At 41.3% G+C, this 17,948-nt stretch overlaps 1 protein-coding gene across 1 annotated transcript in view; it reads left to right on the top strand.

Moving 5' to 3' along the window:
- LOC123486958 (protein Hook homolog 3-like) overlaps positions 1-17,948 on the top strand; it is a 42,772-nt gene that overhangs the window by 7,769 nt on the left and 17,055 nt on the right. The window contains exons 8-17 of the mRNA XM_045218120.1: positions 2,667-2,687; positions 2,825-2,857; positions 3,274-3,294; positions 11,988-12,008; positions 12,779-12,799; positions 14,193-14,225; positions 15,503-15,523; positions 15,661-15,693; positions 16,181-16,213; positions 17,330-17,350. Coding sequence (XP_045074055.1) covers positions 2,667-2,687; positions 2,825-2,857; positions 3,274-3,294; positions 11,988-12,008; positions 12,779-12,799; positions 14,193-14,225; positions 15,503-15,523; positions 15,661-15,693; positions 16,181-16,213; positions 17,330-17,350 — 258 coding nt within the window. The remainder of the gene's footprint in view (positions 1-2,666; positions 2,688-2,824; positions 2,858-3,273; positions 3,295-11,987; positions 12,009-12,778; positions 12,800-14,192; positions 14,226-15,502; positions 15,524-15,660; positions 15,694-16,180; positions 16,214-17,329; positions 17,351-17,948) is intronic.

The raw sequence follows: 17,948 nt of genomic DNA, 5'->3' as shown, positions 1-17,948 counted from the left end.
TCTCAATGTTTGTAAACAAAGTATATGTAAGCAAACACCATATAGCCTCAACACATATTTAAAACTATAATTTTCATGATGATCATCCATAGCTCTGTCTACGAACACTGTCTTCCATGTGGTGTCCATACAAACTTGACTCTTGAAGTGGTGTCCATACAAACTTGAAGTGTCCATATGCCTTATTAGTGCTAGTATCTTGAGACCATAGGTGACTCGTTTCAGGAAACTAGCCGTATGTCGCTGGTCACTACTTCACAGGAGAGCCATTTGAACATAAACTTTTATTTTCTATCAAAATGCGTTTTTGGCAGAAATGCCTTCTCGAACATGTGAACATTCATGTGCCTTAATAACAAACTTGTATGCCATCTGTAAATACGAATACAACATTTAAATTACGAGCCTAGATGGTTAAGCCACAGATAATGAGTGGGCTGGACATGCCGAGAGAGGAGTTCGGATTGGTCTGCCATATAGAAGGTTTCTGTCTATTTGAGCTGGTCAGTATGTGTAGGTATTCCTGTCTAACGCGGCTTTAAAAACATTTTATTGTGTAGTGGAGCTGCATAAGTGTTGCTCTCCACTTTCTGGAGGATTGAGTTTTAAAATCAGTGGAATTAGAATATGATAACTAAAGAGATGGAGAAAACCCCTGTCTCCGGATTACATCTTCAAACTAAGGGTAACCATGGCATCCGTAACAGGGAGACACGTCCATCATGCATGATGATGTATACGGGTAAGATAGTCTAGCTAGCTACAGTTTCTAATTTTGACAGAACGTGGTTTCAAGTTAATGTGTACTGTTAGCTAGCTAGCTAATGTTAGCTGGCTGGCTCGCTAGCTAACATTGCGTATATGATGTTATTATTCGTATCTCAGAGCCGTTTGCTTGGCTAGTTAGAGCCTAATGTTAGCTAGCTAACATTGAACCTGGTTGGTTAGCTACCACTACCAGCAGATTCATGCAAGGGTAGCAATGTCATGAGTTGGCACTACGGTTCATTGTTTAACTAGCTAACGTTAGCTGGCTGGCTCTCTAGCTAACTTTACGTGTATGATGTCATTATTCGTATCTCAGAGCCATTTACTTTGCTCGTTAGAGCCTAATGTTAGCTAGCTAACATTGAACCTGGTTGGTTAGCTACCAGCAGATTCATGCAGGTTAGTAACAACATGAGTTAGCACTATGGTTCATTGTTTAAATAGCTAACGTTACATGACGTGGATGATCTTACACGTTGTTTACCTAGCTAGGTTCATTCTTTACCTAGCTAGCTAGCTACATGTCTTAACAAAAGACTCCACTATGCAAGTAACCATTTTCGGGTGCGTTCAGTAAATTCAGTCTGAGTATGCCAGAGCGCAGAATAACTGCTGAATTTACGAATGCACAACACTCGCTGTGTTTGGTTGTCAACTGAACCAAATATCAACATTTGAAGGAGCTGTATCTTCTGCTTGGATAGTTCCATCTGTACCACTGACTTATTCTGGCTTTAATTCCAGTTTGTTGTTGGATTCACGTCTCCATCTCAACCAAAAATCTAAGTTAAAGTGTATTTAATGTTTGATTTGATTTAATCCTATTCTATACCTTAGATTTCTGGTTGAGATGGAGACGTGAATCCAACATATTATTAATTTGTATACAAACTGGAATTACGGCCAGACTAAATCAGTGGCACAGATGGAACTATCCAAGCAGGAGATAATTCTCCTTCAAATGTTGCCAACCAAACACAATTCAATATCACTTTTGAAATACAATAAATAGCCTATTAACTTGTTAACAAATTAGATGTTGGATTCATGTCTCCAACTCGCCCAAAAATAAAAGTTAAAGAATGGGATTAAGCCAGTGGCTCAAATGGAACTATCCAAGCAGTAGATACATCTCCTCTAAATGTTGATACATTTCTTCTTATGTAATCATATAAAGCCTGCATGTTGAAGATAGCATGTATAGGTCATTGCAGGTCTGTGGAGATCTTCACAATTGCTGTTATAATCTGTCAGAACCTCGAACGGCATTGATCACTTGCACCATGTAGTTTTAATGTAATCTCAACTGCAATCCAGGTCATTTGGTTCTGCTATTAGATGAAGAACAGGGATATTCACATTAATCTGTTGTATAAAATAAACAACATATCTGACATTGTATTCCCATTTGAACTTTGCTGTGCTTTAACTTTGTTGAAACCGCACTGATAGACATTTGGGTGACAACAAAACCAAAGATCCAACATTGTTTTTCCACAGGAATTTGGTTGTGCTTTTAGATGGTTGAAACACATTGGAAATTCAACTAACTTTTGGCTGTCTTTTTGAGTGGGTGAATATAGGTTGTAAACGCATTGATTAATGTCTCAACAAAATATTACCCAATGATCTACGCTGAAATGATGTAGTGTGCCCAGTAGGTAGTTTCTGGATCACTAATGGACCAGTCACATTTATTTAATTAAATTAAGAAGTGGTGGTATGGTGGAAGATCTTCATTGGAGAAGTTGTCTCACAGAGGTACGCTGGACTCATTTAGATGTGTGGAACTCAATTAGGATTTGTGACATTAGAGAAGTGATATGAGACAAGGAGTCCCAGAGAAATAAATGTTAATGATGTTCTCACTGTCTTCCATCTACTCTACATATTTACAGATCGCCTCACTGAGCAGCGAGGTAAGTACTGTCTTCAGATCATCACTCTGCTAACATTATGTACACAAATGACTCTTCCATGTAACTTCTAGAGAAGGAGAAAACACATTGTTCACATTAATGTTCCCTGACTTCTATCTTAATATATATGTCTACAGATGAGGTTGAAAAGAATCTCACTAGTCAACTGGGTAAGTAGTGTCCTTCATATCCGTGTCTTCAGACCATAGAATGATGTTCTAGAACAGGATGTGTTGAGACTGTAGAGGCCCACTAGACTAGAGAGAGGTAGTCTCTGATACACCTGGATCACTGATGGACCAGTCACATTAATGTTGATGTTCTAGGTAGTCTCTGATACCAGTCATATTTATTGAATGAAATTAAGAGGTGGTGATAGTGTGGGAGGTCTTTATTGGAGAAAGGATGTCTCACCTACAGAGGTACGCTAGACTCATTTAGGTGTGTGGAACTCAATTTAGATTTGTCCCATAGTGTGACATTACAGAAGTGATATGAGACAAGGAGTCCCAGAGAGAGACTACATCTTCTAGTGTTCATGTTAATGATGTTCTCACTGTCTTCCATCTACTCTATATGTTTACAGATGACCTCAAGAAGGAGAATGGTAAGTAGTGTCTTCAGATCATCACTTTGCTAGATTTACGTAAATAATTTCATGTTTATTTTTTGTTGTTGAGCACAAAAGGGCAATCGGTAGTTGCTACATTCATTTTTTGACTTATAAAGGAATAAATGTACCCATTGATTCTTGAAGAATATAACTTATAAATGATTAAAGAGCTTAGTTTAACTGTTGTACCCCATCAGAACCCAACATATAACCTTGTTTTATCTCAATGTTTGTAAACAAAGTAAATGTAAGCAAACACCATATAGCCTCAACACATATTTAAAACTATAATTTTCATGATGATCATCCATAGCTCTGTCTACGAACACTGTCTTCCATGTTTTATTTTTTATTTTTTATTTCACCTTTATTTAACCAGGTAAACCAGTTGAGAACAAGTTCTCATTTACAACTGCGACCTGGCCAAGATAAAGCAAAGCAGTGCGATAAAAACAACAACACAGAGTTACATATGGGGTAAAACAAAACAAAGTCAAAAATACAACATAAATAAATACATATACAGTGTGTGCAAATGTAGCAAGTTATGGAGGTAAGGCAATAAATAGGCTATAGTGCAAAAATAATTACAATTAGTATTAACACTGGAATGATAGATGTGCAAGAGATGATGTGCAAATAGAGATACTGGGGTACAAATGAGCAAAATAAATAACAATATAGGGATGAGGTAGTTGGGCGGGCTAATTTCAGATGGGCTGTGTACAGGTGCAGTGATCGGTAAGGTGCTCTGACAACTGATGCTTAAAGTTAGTGAGGGAGATAAGTGTCTCCAGCTTCAGAGATTTTTGCAATTTGTTCCAGTCATTGGCAGCAGAGAACTGGAAGGAATGACAGCCAAAGGAGGTGTTGGCTTTGGGGATGACCAGTGAGATATACCTGCTGGAGCGCATACTACGGGTGGGTGTTGCTATGGTGACCAATGAGCTAAGATAAGGCGGGGATTTGCCTAGCAGTGATTTATAGATGGCCTGGAGCCAGTGGGTTTGGCGATGAATATGTAGTGAGGACCAGCCAACAAGAGCGTACAGGTCACAGTGGTGGGTAGTATATGGGGCTTTGGAGACAAAACGGATGGCACTGTGATAGACTACATCCAATTTGCTGAGTAGAGTGTTGGAGGCTATTTTGTAAATGACATCGCCGAAGTCAAGGATCCGTAGGATAGTCAGTTTTACGAGGGCATGTTTGGCAGCATGAGTGAAGGAGGCTTTGTTGCGAAATAGGAAACCGATTCTAGATTTAACTTTGGATTGGAGATTCTTAATGTGAGTCTGGAAGGAGAGCTTACAGTCTAACCAGACACCTAGATATTTGTAGTTGTCCACATACTCTAGGTCAGTGTAATGAATACTCGGACAGAGTGGTAAGATCCAATCGCAGAATAGCGATGCTTTATTAGAGTACAGACAAGGGAATAGCTTAATCGTGGTCGGGCGGGCTGTGGTCAAAACCGGGCCAGGCATAGACAGGCAGAGGTACCAATGGAGCGGGCTAGTCGTAGTTGAGGGCACAGGCACAGGGTCAGAGGACGGTAATCACTGGGGTAGACAAGCAGAGGATTAAGCAATTCGGGAGTCAAACAACAAGGCACAGGTCGGATACACGGGTAATCAAAAACAACAAACTCTCTCTCTCTCTCGGAACAAAACGCTTAGCAAGTCACAATGGAACAATACCTCGCGCCGACTGAGCTTCTGAGCACACCTTAAATCCTACACTAATTACTGACAGGTGTGGTCAGAACTCAGGTGAACCAGATCGAGTCTGATGACTCCCCCTCTCAGTAGATCGGGGAAGTGTCAGACTCTGTCTAGACCCTGCCAACCCCCGATCCCTTACAGTCAGACTCGTCGAGAGTAGTGATTCTAGTCGGGTGGGCGGGTGCAAGCAGCGTTCGGTTGAAGAGCATGCATTTAGTTTTACTAGTGTTTAAGAGCAGTTGGAGGCTACTGAAGGAGTGTTGTATGGCATTGAAGCTCGTTTGGAGGTTTGTTAACACAGTGTCCAATGAAGGGCCAGATGTATACAAAAAATGGTGTCGTCTGCGTAGAGGTGGATCTGAGAGTCACCAGCAGCAAGAGCGACGTCATTGATATACACAGAGAAAAGAGTCGGCCCAAGAATTGAACCCTGTGGCACCCCCATAGAGACTGCCATAGGTCCAGACAACAGGCCCTCCGATTTGACACATTGAACTCTATCTGAGAAGTAGTTGGTGAACCAGGCGAGGCAGTCATTTGAGAAACCAAGGCTATTTAGTCTGCCAATAAGAATGCGGTGGTTGACAGAGTTGAAAGCCTTGGCCAGGTCAATGAAAACGGCTGCACAGTACTGTCTATTATCGATCGCACGTTATAATATCGTTTAGGACCTTGAGCGTGGCTGAAGTGCACCCATGACCAGCTCGAAACCGGATTGCATAGCGGAGAAGGTACGGTGGGATTCGAAATGGTCGGTGATCTGTTTGTTAACTTGGCTTTCAAAACTTTTTGAAAGGCAGGGCAGGATGGATATGGGTCTGTAACAGTTTGGATCTAGAGTGTCACCCCCTTTGAAGAGGGGGATGACCGCGGCAGCTTTCCAATCTCTGGGGATCTCAGACGTTACGAAGAGAGGTTGAACAGGCTAGTAATAGGGTTGCGACAATTTCTGGCTAGTTTTAGAAAGAAAGGGTCCAGATTGTCTAGCCCAGATGATTTGTAGGGGTCCAGATTTTGCAGCTCTTTCAGAACATCAGCTGTCTGGATTCGTGTGAAGGAGAAGCGGGGGGGGCATGGGCAAGTTGCAGCGGAGGGTGCAGAGCTGGTGGCCGGGGGTAGTGGTAGCCAGGTGGAAAGCATGGCCAGCCGTAGCAAAATGCTTGTTGAAATTCTCGATTATTGTAGATTTATCGGTGGTGATAGTGTTTCCTAGCCTCAGTGCAGTGGGCAGCTGGGAGGAAGTGCTCTTATTTTCCATGGACTTTACAGTGTCCCAAAACTTTTGGAGTTAGTGCTACAGGATGCAAATTTCTGTTTGAAAAAGTTAGCCTTTGCTTTCCTAACTGCTTGTGTATATTGGTTCCTAACTTCCCTGAAAAGTTGCATATCGCGTGGGCTATTTGATGCTAATGCAGTACGCCACAGGATGTTTTGTGCTGGTCAAGGGCAGTCAAGTCTGAGGAGAACCAGGGGCTATATCTGTTCTTAGTTCTGTATTTTTTGAATGGGGCATGTTTATTTAAGATTGAGAGGAAATTACTTTTTAAAGAACAACCAGGCATCCTCTACTGACGGAATGAGATCTATATTCATCCAGGATACCTGGGCCAGGTCAATTAGGAAGGCCTGCTCGCTGAAGTGTTTTTGGGAGCGTTTTGACAGTGATGAGGGGTGGTCGTTTGACCGCGGACTCGATTACGGACACAGGCAATAAGGCAGTGATCGCTGAGATCCTGGTTGAAGACAGCGGAGGTGTATTTAGAGGGTAGTTAGTCAGGATGATATCTATGAGTGTACCCTTGTTTACGGATTTAGGGTTGTACCTGGTAGGTTCGTTGATAATTTGTGTGAGATTGAGGGCATCTAGTTTAGATTGTAGGATGGCCGGGGTGTTAAGCATATCCCAATTTAGGTCACCAAGCAGTACGAACTCTGAGGATAGATGGGGGCAATCAATTCACATATGGTGTCCAGGGCACAGCTGGGGGCTGAGGGGGGTCTGTAGTAAGTGGCAACAGTGAGAGATTTATTTCTGGAAAGGTGGATTTTTAGAAGTAGAAGCTCAAACTGTTTGGGCACAGACCTGGATAGTATGATAGAGCTCTGCAGGCTATCTCTACAGTAGATTGCAACTCCACCCCTTTGGCAGTTCTATCTAGACGGAAAATGTTATAGTTGGGGATGGACATTTCAGAATTTTTGGTGGCCTTCCTAAGCCAGGATTCAGACACTGCTAGAACATCAGGAATGGCGGAGTGTGCTAACGCAGTGGACTGGGGACACCTTGCTGTCCCCAGTCCGCCTGGCCTTGCTGCTATTCCAGTTTCAACTGTTCTGCCTGCGGTTACGAAACCCCCTACCTGTCCCAGACCTGCTGTTTTCAACTCTTAATGATCGGCTATGAAAAGCCAACTGAGAGACCTGAGCCCTAGGACCATACGTCGGGACTACCGGCCGTGGTGACTCCTTGCTGTCCCAAGTCCGCCTGGCCTTGCTGCTATTCCAGTTTCAACTGTTCTGCCTGCGGTTATGGAACCCCTACCTGTCCCAGACCTGCTGTTTTCAACTCTTAATGATCGGCTATGAAAAGCCAACTGAGATTTATTCCTGATTATTATTTGACCATGCTTGTCACTTATGAACATTTTTGAACATCTTGGCATGGTTCTGTTATAATCTCCACCCGGCACAGCCAGAAGAGGACTGGCCACCCCTCATAGCCTGGTTCCTCTCTAGGTTTCTTCCTAGGTTTTGGCCTTTCTAGGGAGTTTTTCCTAGCCACCGTACTTCTACACCTGCATTACTAGCTGTTTGGGGTTTTAGGCTGGGTTTCTGTACAGCACTTCGAGATATTAGCTGATGTATGAAGGGCTATATAAAATAAAATTGATTGAATTGATTGATAACTCAAACTTAGGAAGGAGGCTTCTGATATTTACGTGCAGAAAACCAATACTTTTACGGTTACAGAAGTCAACAAATGATAGCTCCTGGGGAGTAGGAGTGATACTGGGGGCTGCAGGGCCTGGGTTAGCCTCTACATCACCAGAGGAACAGAGGAGGACTAGAATAAGGATATGACTAAAGGCTGTTTGAGGCAGTTTGAGAGGGACTAGGGGTTCTACAGTGAAATTGTATAATAAGAACTAACCCAAACAGCAATAGGCAAGGCATAATTGACATGGGAGAGAGGCATAAAGCAATCACAGGTGTTATTAGAGAGAGCTAAGACAACAACTGGTAATAGCGATAACGTTTGGGCTGAGGCTAAACAGAATAAACAGGACAGGGTACCGTGTAAAGGAACAGTCCAGCAGGCAACAGCTGTGCAGCTGAGTGATCATAAGGTCCAGTGAACAGCAATATGTGAGTCCGAGAGCAGTTCAAATTGGTGCTTCAGCACAGCTAGCAGGGGAGCACAGTTGTAGTTTGCGTGTGCTAGCGGGCCGGGGCTGGCAGATGGATCTTTGTGGTCGTCGCAACGGGAAGCCGTTGATACCACATCAGACGATTTCGTCGGCAAACCAGTCGTGTTGGATCGGCGGGGGCTCAGTGTCAACACTAGGAGGTCCCGTCCGGTTGACAGAGAGGTAGATAGCCGGGAGATGGGCCTGAGGCTAGCTCAAGGCTAACTGGTGCTTGCTATAGGGCAATGGTAATTAGCCAACAACAGGTTGCAGCTAGCTAGCTGGTTGCGATGATCCGGCGCTAGGGTCCAGTGATTCCGGCAGAAAGTCCAATAAGCTCTGGGTCGATAGCACGCTGTGCAGACTGGCCGACAAATTGTCCAGGCTAGGGCTAGAGCTAGAGCTGGCTGGTGGGTAGTGCAGGCCACGGACAATGGTGAAGACGCTAACGGTGACTAATAGCAAGTAGCCATTCAGTTGCAGCTACACTAGTTTCAGCTTAAGGTTCTTGATGAAAGTTATAAAGAAATAATAGAATCCTTTCCACGTTGGGTGAGGCGGGTTGCAGGAAAGTATATTTAGTTAAAGAATGAAAAGTAAAAATTGAGAAATATATACAAAATAGACAAAAAAAACAAGAAACGGGATATTTACACAAGGACAATGAATAAAACCGCGACCGCACTGCTATGTGGTATCCATACAAACTTGACTCTTGAAGTGGTGTCCATACAAACTTGAAGTGTCCATATGCCTTATTAGTGCTAGTATCTTGAGACCATAGGTGACTCGTTTCAGGAAACTAGCCGTATGTCGCGGGTCACTACTTCACAGGAGAGCCATTTGAACATAAACTTTTATTTTGTATCAAATGCGTTTTTTTGGCAGAAATGCCTTCTCGAACATGTGAACATTCATGTGCCTTAATAACAAACTTGTATGCCATCTGTAAATACGAATACAACATTTAAATTACGAGCCTAGTTGGTTAAGCCACAGATAATGAGTGGGCTGGACATGCCGAGAGAGGAGTTCGGATTGGTCTGCCATATAGAAGGTTTCTGTCTATTTGAGCTAGTCAGTATGTGTAGGTATTCCTGTCTAACGCGGCTTTAAATACATTTTATTGTGTAGTGGAGCTGCATAAGTGTTGCTCTCCACTTTCTGGAGGATCGAGTTTTAAAATCAGTGGAATTAGAGTATGATAACTAAAGAGATGGAGAAAACCCCTGTCTCCGGATTACATCTTCAAACTAAGGGTAACCATGGCATCCGTAACAGGGAGACACGTCCATCATGCATGATGATGTATACGGGTAAGATAGTCTAGCTAGCTACAGTTTCTAATTTTGACAGAACGTGGTTTCAAGTTAATGTGTACTGTTATTAGCTAGCTAATGTTAGCTGGCTGGCTCGCTAGCTAACATTGCGTGTATGATGTTATTATTCGTATCTCAGAGCCGTTTGCTTGGCTAGTTAGAGCCTAATGTTAGCTAGCTAACATTGAACCTGGTTGGTTAGCTACCACTACCAGCAGATTCATGCAAGGGTAGTAACGTCATGAGTTGGCACTCACGGTTCATTGTTTAACTAGCTAACGTTAGCTGGCTGGCTCTCTAGCTAACTTTACGTGTATGATGTCATTATTCGTATCTCAGAGCCATTTACTTTGCTAGTTAGAGCCTAATGTTAGCTAGCTAACATTAAACCTGGTTGGTTAGCTACCAGCAGATTCATGCAGGTTAGTAACAACATGAGTTGGCACTATGGTTCATTGTTTAAATAGCTAACGTTAGCTGGCTGGCTGCTAGCTAACGTTACATGACGTGGATGATCTTACACGTTGTTTACCTAGCTAGGTTCATTCTTTACCTAGCTAGCTAGCTAGCTACATGTCTTAACAAAAGACTCCACTATGCAAGTAACCATTTCGGGTGCGTTCGTAAATTCAGTCTGAGTATGCCAGAGCGCAGAATAACTGCTGAATTTACGAATGCACAACACCTGTTGTGTTTGGTTGTCAACTGAACCAAATATCAACATTTGAAGGAGCTGTATCTTCTGCTTGGATAGTTCCATCTGTACCACTGACTTATTCTGGCTTTAATTCCAGTTTGTTGTTGGATTCACGTCTCCATCTCAACCAAAAATCTAAGTTAAAAGTGTATTTAATGTTTGATTTGATTTAATCCTATTCTATACCTTAGATTTCTGGTTGAGATGGAGACGTAATCCAATATATTATTAATTTGTATACAAACTGGAATTACGGCCAGACTAAATCAGTGGCACAGATGGAACTATCCAAGCAGGAGATAATTCTCCTTCAAATGTTGCCAACCAAACACAATTCAATATCACTTTTGAAATACAATAAATAGCCTATTAACTTGTTAACAAATTAGATGTTGGATTCATGTCTCCAACTCGCCCATAAATAAAAGTTAAAGAATGGGATTAAGCCAGTGGCTCAAATGGAACTAACCAAGCAGTAGATACATCTCCTCTAAATGTTGATACATTTCTTCTTATGTAATCATATAAAGCCTGCATGTTGAAGATAGCATGTATAGGTCATTGCAGGTCTTTGGAGATCTTCACAATTGCTTTTATAATCTGTCAGAACCTCGAAAGGCATTGATCACTTGCACCATGTAGTTTTAATGTAATCTCAACTGCAATCCAGGTCATTTGGTTCTGCTATTAGATGAAGCACAGGGATATTCACATTAATCTGTTGTATAAAATAAACAACATATCTGACATTGTATTCCATTTGAACTTTGCTATGCTTTACATTTGTTGAAACCGCAGTGATAGACATTTGGGTGACAACAAAACCAAAGATCCAACATTGTTTTTCCACTGGAATTTGGTTGTGCTTTTAGATGGTTGAAACACATTGGAAATTCAACTAACTTTTGGCTGTCTTTTTGAGTGGGTGAATATAGGTTGTAAACGCATTGATTAATGTCTCAACAAAATATTACCCAATGATCTACGCTGAAATGACGTAGTGTGCCCAGTAGGTAGTCTCTGATACACCTGGATCACTGATGGACCAGTCACATTAATGTTGATGTTCTAGAACAGGATGTGTTGAGACTGTAGAGGACCACTAGACTAGAGAGAGGTAGTCTCTGATACACCTGGATCACTGATGAACCAGTCACATTAATGTTGATGTTCTAGAACAGGATGTGTTGAGACTGTAGAGGACCACTAGACTAGAGAGAGGTAGTCTCTGATACACCTGGATCACTGATGAACCAGTCACATTAATGTTGATGTTCTAGGTAGTCTCTGATACCAGTCACATTTATTGAATGAAATTAAGAGGTGGTGATAGTGTGGGAGATCTTTATTGGAGAAAGGATGTCTCACCTACAGAGGTACGCTAGACTCATTTAGGTGTGTGGAACTCAATTTAGATTTGTCCCATAGTGTGACATTAGAGAAGTGATATGAGACAAGGAGTCCCAGAGAGAGACTACATCTTCTAGTGTTCATGTTAATCATGTTCTCACTGTCTTCCATCTACTCTATATGTTTACAGATGACCTCAGGACGGAGAATGGTAAGTAGTGTCTTCAGATCATCACTTTGCTAGATTTACGTAAATAATTTCATGTTTATTTTTTGTTGTTGAGCACAAAAGGGCAATCGGTAGTTGCTACACTCATTTTTTGACTTATAAAGGAATAAATGTACCCATTGATTCTTGAAGAATATAACTTATAAATGATTAAAGAGCTTAGTTTAACTGTTGTACCCCATCAGAACCCAACATATAACCTTGTTTTATCTCAATGTTTGTAAACAAAGTAAATGTAAGCAAACACCATATAGCCTCAACACATATTTAAAAATATAATTTTGATACAGTATCATGGATGATCATCCATAGCTCTGTCTTCGAATTTGAAAGTGATATTATTTCTCCAGCCCCTCCCTCAGCTTTTTACCAAAACAACAGTGGCGGGAATCACGCTTTGTCAATGTTTCAACTTCTGATTGGTGCTAGGTGCTCCTTCTGATGTTAGAACTGTGGTATGAGACAAGGGCCGGGATTCAATTCAAGGCACATTTGTAACGCAGCATACTATAACATACTTTTAAAGGTATTTTACGCTTGAGTCGACATGTGCAGTGTTTACCATGAATGCGATCTCCCTGAATGCCAGTGGAAAATGTCTTTAAAACATGCATTGTCAGTTGTGAAGTGCCCTGCGGTATAGCGCACTTTGGATTGAATCCCGACCAAGGAGTCCCAGAGAGAGACTACATCTTCTAGTGTTCATGTTAATGATGTTCTCACTGTCTTCCATCTACTCTACATGTTTACAGATGACCTCAGGAAGGAGAATGGTAAGTACATTACTATCCTCAATTCATCAATTTATAAACATTATGTAAACCAATGTCTCTTATATAGATGTAACTTCTAGTGAAGTAGAAAACACATAGTTGTTCACATTAAAGTTCCCTGACTTTTGTCTAATGTTGGGAACATTGATATGAGACAAGGAGTGCCAGAGAGAGACTACATTTGGTTCTGCTATCAGATGAAGCACAGGGATATTCACATTAATGTGTTGTACAAATAAACAACATATCTGACATTGTATTCCCATTTGAACTTTGCTGTGCTTTATATTAGTTGAAAGTGAAGAGATAGACATTTGGGTGACAACAAAACCAAAAATCAAACTTTTTTTCAGCTGGAAATTTGTTGTGCTTTTAGATGGTTGAAAGCATAGTGATAACACATAATTGAATTAACTAACTTTTGGCTGTCTTTTTGAGTGGGTGAATATACTGTAGGTTGTAATCTCAATGATCAACCAAATATTACCCAATTATCCACGTTGAAAAGACCTAGTGTGCCCAGTGGTTAGTTTCTGATACACCTGGATCACTGATGGACCAGTCACATTAATGTTGATGTTCTAGAACAGGATGTGTTGAGTCTGTAGAGGACCACTAGACTAGAGAGAGGTAGTCTCTGATACACCTGGATCACTGATGGACCAGTCACATTAATGTTGATGTTCTAGAACAGGATGTGTTGAGGCTGTAGAGGACCACTAGACTAGAGAGAGGTAGTCTCTGATACACCTGGATCACTGATGGACCAGTCACAGAGACACACGTGTTAAATTGATACTATTTAACAGGCATAAGCTATTATTTAGATGCCTCACCTGTCTGCATAGACTCTAGACAAGCATACTTCCACAGATTCACATGCACTTACAGTATGATCTATTGAGTAAGATGATGGAAATGATTAGATATTAATAGAGCAAGGTTAATCATCATTGGAGAATGAAGTCAGGTGGTGGTAGGGAGGAACATCGTTATTGGAACAGCCTCCTCTACAGAGGTACCCTGGACTCATTTAGGGTTAGAGGTGGTGGTAGGGAGGAACATCGTTATTGGACCAGCCTCCTCTACAGAGGTACCCTGGACTCATTTAGGGCTAGAGGTGGTGGTAGGGAGGAACATCGTTATTGGACCAGCCTCCTCTACAGAGGTACCCTGGACTCATTTAGGGCTAGAGGTGGTGGTAGGGAGGAACATCGTTATTGGACCAGTCTCACCTCAGTGGGAAGCTAGTTAAGTACTGTCTTCAGATCATCACTCTGCTAACATTATGTAAACCAATGACTCTTCCATGTAACTTCTAGAGAAGTAGAAAACACAACATGTTGTTCACATTAATGTTCCCTGACTTCTATCTTAATATCTATGTCTACAGATGATGTTGAAAAGAATCTCACTAGTCTACTGGGTAAGTAGTGTCCTTCATCTCCCAGTGTCTTCAGACCATAGAATGATGTTCTAGAACAGGATGTGTTGAGGCTGTAGAGGACCACTAGACTAGAGAGAGGTAGTCTCTGATACACCTGGATCACTGATGGACCAGTCACATTAATGTTGATGTTCTAGAACAGGATGTGTTGAGGCTGTAGAGGACCACTAGACTAGAGAGAGGTAGTCTCTGATACACCTTGTTACGAACCCCGTGGCTTTAAAAGTCTAGGGTGGATGGAAAAGAGACCCGTAACATAACTCATGTAAATTAGAATAGTGACACGGAAACAGTGAGGACAAAAATACACCAACAACCATAAGCTACCGTCAAACACAAAATGTTTATTATGAACACACTGTAAAGGTTTGGGGAAAAGGGCTGAGCAGGACCCAAGGAATGAAACAATAATGTCAAAAAAACCTAAACTGATCTTGCCTGTCTCAAGAACTGCTAAGCTACTGCCAACCATACAAAAATACAGTGGGTGGTCCGCTCAGGTCTAACTAGTGTTTTTAGACAATGTTCTTTCTACGGGTAATGTATGCCCAAGGGCAACTTGCTAAATCCCCCTTTTCCCAGGAACACACAACATAGTTACCATATAGAGTAACCAGCATATGAGTGAGTACACAAAAAACAGGACACCACAGTATCCATACTCACAAACGAAAAGAGTCTCTGTCAGCAAACACAACTGACTGGCTTTTTAAAACAATGGGATGTGTGATGAGTGAAAAACCAGAAACAGGTGGTGCAATGCAGAGGAATGTCCACTGATTGGTCCACCTCAGCAATCAGATGTCGGACAGGTGGGACACCCCAACGACCACCAATCAGGAACACAAAGGACACCTGTGATTAGGGCAGAAGGAGAGGAAAAACACAAAAACACATACAGGATACCTGTATCTGTAACAACCTGGATCACTGATGGACCAGTCACATTAATGTTGATGTTCTAGAACAGGATGTGTTGAGACTGTAGAGGACCACTAGACTAGAGAGAGGTAGTCTCTGATACACCTGGATCACTGATGGACCAGTCACATTTATTTAATTAAATGAAGAAGTGGTGGTATGGTAGAATATCTTCATTGGTGAAGTTGTCTCTCAGAGGTACAATGGACTCATTTAGATGTGTGGAACTCAATTAGGATTTGTGACATTAGAGAAGTGATATGAGACAAGGAGTCCCAGAGAAATAAATGTTAATGATGTTCTCACTGTCTTCCATCTACTCTACATATTCACAGTTCGCCTCACTAAGCAGCGAGGTAAGTACTGTCTTCAGATCATCACTCTGCTAACATTATGTAAACCAATGACTCTTCCATGTAACTTCTAGAGAAGTAGAAAACACGTTGTTCACATTAATGTTCCCTGACTTCTATCTTAATATATATGTCTACAGATGATGTTGAAAAGAATCTCACTAGTCAACTGGGTAAGTAGTGTCCTTCATATCCGTGTCTTCAGACCATAGAATGATGTTCTAGAACAGGATGTGTTGAGTCTGTAGAGGACCACTAGACTAGAGAGAGGTAGTCTCTGATACACCTGGATCACTGATGGACCAGTCACATTAATGTTGATGTTCTAGAACAGGATGTGTTGAGACTGTAGAGGACCTGTACCTGGGGTAGGATAAAGTAAACCTTCTACCCCCCCCCTCCCTTACTCCAAACCCCCCCCCAAAAATAAAATAATAATAATTAAAATAATAATTATAAAGTGGTTATCCCACTGGCTATAAGGTGAATGCACCTATTTGTAAGTCGCTCTGGATAAGAGCGTCTGCTAAATGACGTAAAAGTAAATGTAAATGTAATGTTAACCAATGACTCTTCCATGTAACTTCTAGAGAAGTAGAAAACACAATATGTTGTTTACATTAATGTTCCTGACTTCTATCTTAATATCTATGTCTACAGATTATGTTGAAAAGAATCTCACTAGTCTACTGGGTAAGTAGTGTCCTTCATCTCCCAGTGTCTTCAGACCATAGAATGATGTTCTAGAACAGGATGTGTTGAGGCTGTAGAGGACCACTAGACTAGAGAGAGGTAGTCTCTGATACACCTGGATCACTGATGAACCAGTCACATTAATATTGATGTTCTAGAACAGGATGTGTTGAGACTGTAGAGGCCCACTAGACTAGAGAGAGGTTGTTGTGGAAAATAACCACCATACTTTATTACAAATAAGGTCTTACAGAGTTTTTGTTGTATCAAGAAATGACTTTATTAAAGTTTTCAACAAAGCCGATACCCGTCTGCAGAGGGGCACCCCTTCTTAAGGTCTTCCTCCTGCTTATATAGTCCTCTTCAGTTTTCCCGCTCTTTTATTGCTCCGCCCACTTCCTTTGTCCCTGAGGACGGCTGAACTATTACTCCAACCAATCACCCGCTCCCCTGTACCTCACCCCCTCAAGCTGTAATCAATCAAGAAGATACCAAGAATCAAGAAGATACCAAACTCTATTCAACCCTGGTGCTGCTCCCTTCACTGTGTTTGAAGAGAGAGACAAAATGCAGCCATGGATTCAAGTAAGAGCAAGCACTTTGACCCTAGGGCAGTTTTCCTCTCTACTCCCCCCCACACACAGTGAAATGCCCCAATAAAATTCCTAGCCCAGTAACAAACAATTCTAACTCAATGTTCGTGATTAACCCAGTTCTATCTTCTAATTTATTAAAGAATATACATCAAGGTATTCTCTGATACACCTGGATCACTGATGGACCAGTCACATTAATGTTGATGTTCTAGAACAGGATGTGTTGAGACTGTAGAGGACCACTAGACTAGAGAGAGGTCGTCTCTGATACACCTGGATCACTGATGGACCAGTCACATTTATTTAATTAAATTAAGAAGTAGTGGTATGGTGGAATATCTTCATTGGAGAAGTTGTCTCACAGAGTGGACAGAGCTGGACTCATTTAGGTGCATGGAAGTCAATTAGGATTTATGACATTAGTGAAGTTATATGAGACAAGGAGTCCCAGAGACTACATCTTCTAGTGTTCATGTTAATGATGTTTTCACTGTCTTCCATCTACTCTACATATTTACAGATGACCTCAGGAAGGAGAAGGGTAAGTACATTACTATCCTCAATTCATCAATTTATAAACGTTATGTAAACCAATGTCTCTTATATAGATGTAACTTCTAGTGAAGTAGAAAACACATAGTTGTTCACATTAAAGTTCCCTGACTTTTGTCTAATGTTGGGAACATTGATTTGAGACAAGGAGTGCCAGAGAGAGACTACATTTGGTTCTGCTATCAACAACATATCTGACATTGTATTCCCATTTGAACTTTGCTGTGCTTTATATTAGTTGAAAGTGCAGTGATAGACATTTTGGTGACAACAAATCCAAAAATCAACTTTTTTCCGCTGGAAATTTGTTGTGCTTTTAGATGGTTGAAAGCTATAATGATAACACATAATTGAATTAACTCTTTTGGCTGTCTTTTTGAGGGGTGAATATACTGTAGGTTGTAATCTCAATGATCAACCAAATATTACCCAATTATCCACGTTGAAATGACATAGTGTGCCCAGTGGTTAGTTTCTGATACACCTGGATCACTGATGGACCAGTCACATTAATGTTGATGTTATAGGTAGTCTCTGATACACCTGGATCACTGATGGACCAATCACATTAATGTTGATGTTCTAGA

This window comes from Coregonus clupeaformis, unplaced genomic scaffold (genome assembly GCF_020615455.1).
Source record: "Coregonus clupeaformis isolate EN_2021a unplaced genomic scaffold, ASM2061545v1 scaf1385, whole genome shotgun sequence".
NCBI classification, from domain to species: domain Eukaryota; kingdom Metazoa; phylum Chordata; class Actinopteri; order Salmoniformes; family Salmonidae; genus Coregonus; species Coregonus clupeaformis.
This window is presented reverse-complemented; position numbering and strand designations above follow the sequence as displayed.